General features: G+C 44.6%; 1 protein-coding gene across 2 annotated transcripts in view; it reads left to right on the top strand.

Annotated features, from left to right (window-relative positions):
- The first annotated feature begins 3994 nt into the window (after positions 1 to 3994).
- LOC126249627 (protein obstructor-E-like) overlaps positions 3995 to 8956 on the top strand; it is a 123036-nt gene continuing 118074 nt past the window's right edge. For both annotated transcript variants that reach the window (XM_049951300.1, XM_049951299.1), the window contains exon 1: positions 3995 to 4103. In XM_049951300.1, coding sequence (XP_049807257.1) covers positions 4061 to 4103 — 43 coding nt within the window. In that variant the 5' untranslated portion in view covers positions 3995 to 4060. The remainder of the gene's footprint in view (positions 4104 to 8956) is intronic.

The raw sequence follows: 8956 nt of genomic DNA, 5'->3' as shown, positions 1-8956 counted from the left end.
TTCCAGGAGTTCAAACAGGCCCTCCTTCACCTACGTGCATCATGGTATATGACCTCACCAACACCCTAATCTTGGTAACTGATGATGAGACTATAGATTAGGGACAATCTTCTAACATGTAATTGATGGGGTGGAGCGACCAGTCGCGTTTGTGTCTAAGACACTGTCTGCTGCATATCATAACTACAGTCAAGTAGAAAAAGAAACCCTATCAATCATATTTGGCCTAAAAAAGTTTCATGGCTTTGTCTATAGCCGCCATTTCATGCCCTTTCTCCCTATTTTCAAACTGTTGGCAAATAACCTGACCAAAATAGCAAGCTGCATCCAGCAGTGGGCCCTGTTTCTTTCAAGTTATAATTGTGACTTTCAGCACTGTTGAGCAACCCAACACACTCATGCAGACTTCCTCTCACATATGCCCCTGGGCCAGAATTCTGTCTTTTATGCAACTCCTGAAGTTTGCTTGGCCACTGCAGTATCTATGGCCAACCTTCCATTGGACGCTAAACCCGTCACATGCCATAATGTCAAGTATCCAGTGCTCCACGAGATGCTTTGCTTGATAAGACGCAGATGGCAACCAGACCGCAAGCATCTGTGACACCTGGGGGTCCTGGCCTACTCATATCATCAGAACGTGCTCTCCACCCCAATGATGTGCTCCTGCTCCAGGTTAACAACGGCCATGCCAGGGTCGTGATCCCAGTGGCCCTCCAGCAGCATGTCTAGCCTGGATTGCATGTCGGGCACTGGGAAGTTGTGGTCATCAAGCACCTAGCTGGGTGTCCAAGCTCCATCACCATCATGCTTTGGCTGAGGCCCTATGCTCTTTCTGTCTCCTTATTGTTCCACTCCCTAGGATGAGTCAATCCCAGCAGAAAAATTCGACAGCATACCACACTGGTTACAATAATCTGTTTCCATCCAACCAGCGCATACCCCTTATGTCAGTAGTCCAGCTGCGACAATTTCTCCCTTATCCTGCGTGGTGTCCTCACAAAAGGCTGCCAGCATTGGTTTCCTGTAGTCAGTTCCAATTTTCTGGGCCAAGCCACGGCTGAGGTGACGCTTCAAGATGGCACAGCATGCCATACACACATTAACAAATTTTTACCTCACTGAGCATCAGTGTTTGTTCCAGAAGCGGAGTCCTCCATAATGACCATCCTGGACACCACTCTGTGACAGACTGTAGCCAGGTCCCTGGAGGGGTCCTCAGCTACTCCGCATACTACAACAGTGCCAACGCCAGTGAGTGTTGACGTGAGTTAACTCTCGCCTCTTGGACCTTTTATCTTCCACGAAGCCATCCAAGTCGACTTTCGCCTCCAGGAGCTGACAGCTATGGACCTACACCCTTCGTGGCCTCTACACCAAAGACACATGGCCTCCAGTGCCGAAACCAGCGACTGGACTTTGTGATATTTGTCTTTGGAACCGCGCGACTGCTACGGTCGCAGGTTCGAATCCTGCCTCGGGCATGGATGTGTGTGATGTCCTTAGGTTAGTTAGGTTTAAGTAGTTCTAAGTTCTAGGGGACTGATGACCACATATGTTAAGTCCCATAGTGCTCAGAGCCATTTGAACCATTTTTGTCTTTGGTTTTCATCGGCAATATGGCGGACTTAACTTTTGCACCTTTTGCACATTCCTTCTGGACGTTGACTGTGGCGTGCTACGTGCATATGTATTGGATTTTGGAACTTTCAATTTACTGTGACATTTTAAGGCCTTCAGTCTTCAAATATTATTATTGTTCTTTCAATATTCAAGAAGTTATTTGTTTTTAATTATTGTGTTCTATACTACTTCCCATCAGAGAAGATAGTTTGTGTGTGTTACAGTACTCTTCATATTCATTGTATACCTGGTTATTTTTCCTGCGCTGCCTTCGGCGGACACATCAGGTTGCTCAGTCAACCTTGAGTATCAGAACACCAACTCTGATGCTTTTGACAGCCTGTAAGTATGATCAGAATTGTCTTGGTTTTAGTGAGAAATCATTCAATAAGATTCTGCTATGGAAGTAATTGACGACTTCATGCCTCCTCCTTTTGAGAGCGAACGTGTTTCATTCAGCACCTCATGTCTGTAGTGTTATGATTTGTTCTACACCAATTACGCAGTAGTTTCTGTTTCATTAAAAGTTTCTTTACTTTGACTGTATACGAAGGAGAGCACTCTGTCAACATGAACTGTCTTACTACAATACATCCATCTTGTTTTTCTATCTATCCAGTGCTTGGTGACGCATTCCTTCAGTTCTTAGCCACATTTCTTCTACATGATCCTGCCCAGAGGCAAACGATTTCAGGTCCCCTTTGGGATATGACATGACCACCTCTTTATCCAGCAACCTGAACATGTAACTCCTTTTGATTGTTTTTGTTTCCCTTTGTGTTTAAGTAATAATTGTTGCTAAAACTGTGTCATGGTCACAGATACCAGTTCCAATATGGACATTCTCAAAGAGCTCATGATATTTGTGCTATTTGTTCCAATTAGTTTTCAGAGAAAGTATTTAGATTTATTTCACATGAAGTCTTGTTACGTCGACAACTTACAAAACTGTAATTATTCCAAGCGTTTGACAGATGGTTAAAATCTCCTTCAATGACGACAGTGTGATTGGGGAATATGCGTATTAGTGAGCCGAGAGTTTCTGTAAGGTTTTGGATTACATCTGGGAATGAGTCTGATGGTCGACAGAAGACACAATTATAAATTTATGTCCACCCTTGATACTGACTCTTGAAAAACATTCACACGTGGAACTTTAATTCCTTTCTCCAGATTTTTGCACCTAGTATTATCAGCTCCATTGCTCTTTTAGGGCTGTTTGAAACTCTGGAACTTTCACGTGAATGCTCCGACAGATAATCACCAAAATTCTTATCGTTTCATGTATTTGGGGGGGGGGGGAAGCATTTCTAAGTCTTACATTACTACTCTGGGGTCTCCTACAACTAATATTATCGGGACGAGATGGTGAGTCGCCCTAGCTAAAAACGCCTTGTGTGCACCCAACACTCAGTAAGCTACCTGGATAGCAATCCCTGATTTGTAATGCACTTCGGACCCGTTTAGAGGACCTGTCAGTTTTCAACCACATGAAACTTCCTGGCTGTGTGCCCGAGCGAGACTCGAACTCGGGACCTTTGCCTTTCGCGGGCGAGTGCTCTACCATCTGAGCTACCGAAGCACGACTCACGCCCGGTCCTCACAGCTTTACTTCTGCCAGTATCTTTTTTTTTATTCTTTTGTTACGTGTATACAAGTGGAGAAGTAGAATCATAAGCAGATTTACCAAAGTCTTTATTAGCAATTTCAAACATATGATAGGTGCGATAGGCTATTACATCTGTATCATTAAAACTTTCAAGTCCAGGTACACTAGAAACTCCACTACCACCTCTCACTATGGCAACAGTAAACCACCCATTTCCATGTGAGAAAGTATCGTTTATATCCAAGCTAAAATTAAGAGAACATCCAAGAAATACACAAGGTCCATCGATTAGGGCGTGGGCTGCAACACTCTTCACTGGAATGCGATTCTTCTTGTCTCCTGATGTCGTTAGTTCAATGTTTTCTGTATTTTTGTAAACTGTTGTACGACGACAATGAATATCCGTTTATCATCTATATTCCTTCTTGGTGTAGCAATTTTAATTGCCAGTAGTGTAGATTTAGTGTTATTAGAACTTCGCTACAAATAGTTCCTTGTTTCATTTGTGTGCAGGTAGTACGTAACTGAGCACTTAGCGTACTACAAACTATTTTTCTTTTGACTATATTGACGAACAGCAGCAGCTGCGGACAATAACGCGAGTGCAACCATTTATTTTGGCAACCGTGTGTGTGTGTGTGTGTGTGTGCGTGTGTCGGTGTGCAGACGTAAGGAATGGAGGGGCATCAATTTGTGTGTGTGTGGTGGGGAGAGGGTCGGCGAGGTGAGAGGTTGGCCGGCGCTGCGTCATGTTTGCAGGTGCGCAGCAGGGGGCCGCCGTGTTAAGTAAGCGCAGCCGACCATCCGCGGCACACACGGACACCAGCCATGCTGTACGCCGCGCTCATCTGCCTCGCCTTCTGCGCCCAAGGTACTGTCTCACTGCTCCTTCTCTCTTCTCGTGTTGCTGCCCTCATTAACAAGCATATTATCTGCACATAATCTGTACACCGCAGGCCAACTCAGGGTGTGTGGCGGAGAGTACTTGGTGTAACGCTGTCACTTCCCACTTTTCCTATACCAGATGCGAGTGGTTCGTGGAAGGCACGATTGTTGATAAGCCTCCGAGTGAGCTCGAATCTCAGTAGTATGACGGTCGTGCTCTTTTGCCGAGATATACGGAGGAGGGACCATTATATCGATTAACTCTTCTCTCACTCGTTCGACCTATACTTGAGTATTGCTCGTCAGTGTGGGATCCGTACCAGGTCGGGTTGACAGAGGAGATAGAGAAGATCCAAAGAAGAGTGGCGCGTTTCGTCACAGGGTTATTTGGTAAGCGTGATAGCGTTACGGAGATGTTTAGCAAACTCAAGTGGCAGACTCTGCAAGAGTGGCGCTCTGCATCGCGGTGTAGCTTGCTGTCAAGGTTTCGAGAGGGTGCGTTTCTGGATGAGGTATCGAATATATTGCTTCTCCCGAGGAGACCACGAATGTAAAATTAGAGAGATTCGAGCGCGCACGGAGGCTTTCCGGCAGTCGTTCTTCCCGCGAACCATACGCGACTGGAACAGGAGAGGGAGGTAATGATAGTGGCACGTAAAGTGCCCTCCGCCACACACCGCTGGGTGGCTTGCGGAGTATAAATGTAGATGTAGATGTAGATGTAGTAGTGCACCGCTCAGAGACGTACAACGCCCCTCTGGCCTCTGCTATTGGAGCTGTATGGGCACACTGGTGACGCTTTCGCTCTTTCCAAACGAACCACTAACAAAAAGCGATGCTCTTCTCTAGATTTTCTCTACTTCTTCTATTTATCTAATCCGGTAACGGTGACAGACTGACAGCAATACTTAAGTATCGGTGGAGCGAGGGATTTGTAAGCTACCTTTCTTCCAATGATTCTCATTCTGGCCTTTGGCTTCCCTGCGATTAACTTTATCTGATCGTTCCGCGCATGCTCCCACATCTGTAATGGGTGTGACCGCTTGTAGCGACTGTTCAGTCATCGTATAATCATACGATAACGAGTCTTTCAGCCTATTTATGCTCAGTACGTTATATTGTTTAAGCTGAGGGTCAACAGCCAATCTCTGCACTAAATGAAAGTCCTCTGCAGTTCGTAAAATTTTTTTTGGATTTGCGACTTCCCTATATACAACAGCATTATTCGCGAACAGCTTTATGGAGTTTTCGACGTTACCACTAGATCATTTATACATATTGTAACAGTACTGGTCCTGTAACACTCCCTCGAGGTACGCCCGAAGGTTCCCTTAAGTCCGAAGATTTCTCTCCGTTACGAATAACATACTGAGCTCTATTTCGTAGGAACTCTTAAATCTAATAATAATGTTTGCCTGATATTCCGTACGCTCATATTTGGTCCATTAAACGACAGTGCCGAAGCGTATCGAACGGCGTGCAGAAGTCAAGGAACACAGCATCAGCCGAGGCACCCGTACTAACAGCCTTCTACATCTACATCTACATCCATACTCTGCAAGCCACCTGACGGTGTGTGGCGGAGGGTACCCTGAGTACCTCTATCGGTTCTCCCTTCTATTCCAGTCTCGTATCGTTCGTGGAAAGAAGGATTGTCGGTATGCTTCTGTGTGGGCTCTAATCTCTCTGATTTTATCCTCATGGTCTCTTCGCGAGATATACGTAGGAGGGAGCAATATACTGCTTGACTCTTCGGTGAAGGTATGTTCTCGAAACTTTAACAAAAGCCCGTACCGAGCTACTGAGAGTCTCTCCTGCAGAGTCTTCCACTGGAGTTTATCTATCATCTCCGTAAGGCTTTCGCGATTACTAAATGATCCTGTAACGAAGCGCGCTGCTCTCCGTTGGATCTTCTCTATCTCTTCTATCAACCCTACCTGGTACGGATCCCACACTGCTGAGCAGTATTCAAGTAGTGGGCGAACAAGCGCACTGTATCCTACTTCCTTTGTTTTCGGATTGAATTTCCTTAGGATTCTTCCAGTGAATCTCAGTCTGGCATCTGCTTTACCGACAATCAACTTTATATGATCATTCCATTTTAAATCACTCCTAATGCCTACTCCTCGATAATTTATGGAATTAACTGCTTCCAGTTGCTGACCTGCTATACTGTAGCTAAATGGTAAGGGATCTTTCTTTCTATGTATTCGCAGCACATTACACTTGTCTACATTGAGATTCAATTGTCATTCCCTGCACCATGAGTCAATTCGCTGCAGATCCTCCTGCATTTCAGTACAATTTTCCATTGTTACAACCTCTCGATACACCACAGCATCATCTGCAAAAAGCCTCAGTGAACTTCCGATGTCATCCACAAGGTCATTTATGTATATTGTGAATAGCAACGGTCCTATGACACTACCCTGCGGCACACCTGAAATCACTCTTACTTCGGAAGACTTCTCTCCATTGAGAATGACATGCTGCGTTCTGTTATTAAGGAACTCTTCAATCCAATCACACAATTGCTCTGATAGTCCATATGCTCTTACTTTGTTCATTAAACGACTGTGGGGAACTGTATCGAACGCCTTGCAGAAGTCAAGAAACACAGCATCTACCTGTGAACCCGTGTCAATGGCCCTCTGAGTCTCGTGGACGAATAGCGCGAGCTGGGTTTCGCACGACCGTCTTTTTCGAAACCCATGCTGATTCCTACAGAGTAGATTTCTAGTCTCCAAAAAAAGTCATTATACTCTAACATAATACGTGTTCCAAAATTCTACAACTGATCGACGTTAGAGATATAGGTCTATAGTTCTGCACATCTGTTCGACGTCCCTTCTTGAAAACTGGGATGACCTGTGCCCTTTTCCGATCCTTTGGAACTCTACGCTGTTCTAGAGACCTACGGTACACTGCTGCAAGAAGGGATGCAAGTTCCTTCGCGTACTCTGTGTAAAATCGAACTGGTATCCCATCAGGTCCGGCGGCCTTTCCTCTTTTGAGCGATTTTAATTGTTTTTCTATCCCTCTGTCATTTATTTCGATATCTACCATTTTGTCATCTGTGCGACAATCTAGAGAAGGAACTACAGAGCACTCTTCCTATGTGAAACAGCTTTGGAAAAAGACATTTAGTATTTCGGCCTTTAGTCTGTCATCCTCTGTTTCAGTACCATTTTGGTCACAGAGTGTCTGGACATTTTGTTTTGATCCACCTACCGCTTTGACATAAGACCAAAATTCCTTAGGATTTTCTGCCAAGTCAGTACATAGAACTTTACTTTCGAATTCATTGAACGCCTCTCGCATCGCCCTCCACACACTACATTTCGCTTCGCGTAATTTTTGTTTGTCTGCAAGGCTTAGGCTATGTTTATGTTTGCTGTGAAGTTCCCTTTGCTTCCGCAGCAGTTTTCTAACTCGGTTGTTGTACCACGGTGGCTCTTTTCCATCTCTTACGGTCTTGCTTGGCACATACTCATGTAACGCATATTGTACGATGGTTTTGAACTTTGTCCACTGATCCTCAACACTATCTGTACTTGAGACAAAACTTTTGTGTTGAGCCGTCAGGTACTCTGTAATCTGCCTTTTGTCTCTTTTGCTAAACAGAAAAATCTTCCTACCTTTTTTAATATTTTTATTTACAGCTGAAATCATCGATGCCGTAACCGCTTTATGATCGCTGATTCCCTGTTCTGCGTTAACTGTTTCAAATAGTTCGGGTCTGTTTGTCACCAGAAGGTCTAATATGTTATGGCCACGAGTCGGTTCTCTGTTTAACTGCTCAAGGTAGTTTTCAGATAAAGCACTTAAAAATATTTCACTGGATTCCTTGTCCCTGCCACCCGTTATGAACGTTTGAGTCTCCCAGTCTATATCTGGCAAATTTAAATATCCGCCCAGAACTATAACATGGTGGGGAAATCTACTCGAAATATTATCCAAATTATACTTCAGGTGCTCAGCCACAACAGCTGCTGAGCCAGGGGGCCTATAGAGACATCCAAATACCATGTCTGGGCCTGCTTTAACCGTGACCTTCACCCAAATTATTTCACATTTCGGATCTCCGTCAATTTCCTTCGATACTATTGCACTTCTTATCGGTATAAACACGCCTCCCCCTTCACTGTCCAGCCTGTCTCTGCGGTATACATTCCAATCTGAGTTTAGGATTTCATTACTGTTTACATCTGGTTTCAGCCAACTTTCTGTCCCTAGTATTATATGGGCGTTGTGACCGTTTATTAACGAGAGCAGTTCTGGGACCTTTCTATAGACGCTCCTGCAGTTTACTATTAGCACATTAATATTGTTATTCCCTGTTGCATTTTGCCTACTCCTACCTTGCCGCGTCTCAGGAGGCGTCTTGTCGGGCCTAGAGAGGGAATTCTCTAACCTAAAAAACCCCCATGTGCACTCTGTGCGAGATGGATTTCACACAGTCGTTGTTTGCCGAATCAGTGTTGATCCACAGAGAGGGGATTTTAGGTCTCCAGAAAAGACGTAATACGCGAATATGAAAATGTTCCAAAATTCCGGACCTGGCTTACATAAGTGATTTAGGCCTATAGACGTGTGTGTCTGTTCGACGACCCTTATGGAAAGCGCATTTCTACAATCGCTAAGAACGCTTCGTTCCTCCAGCGACCTACGACAGGTTTCTTCTGGAATAGTAGCAAGTTCTTTTGCATACTCGTGTGTAATCGTATGAGTATTCTTGTCGTAAGAAGTCATGTTGCTGTATCATCTAATGATGACAATTTCACTGTAATTCTTTGATGACCACTACCACTGCCCCGAAACAGCCATCTCTTTTATCCT

Source organism: Schistocerca nitens, chromosome 3 (assembly GCF_023898315.1).
Source record: "Schistocerca nitens isolate TAMUIC-IGC-003100 chromosome 3, iqSchNite1.1, whole genome shotgun sequence".
Taxonomy (NCBI): Eukaryota; Metazoa; Arthropoda; class Insecta; order Orthoptera; family Acrididae; genus Schistocerca; species Schistocerca nitens.
The sequence above is the reverse complement of the archived record's forward strand: the minus strand, read 5'-3'. Positions and strand labels throughout refer to the sequence as shown.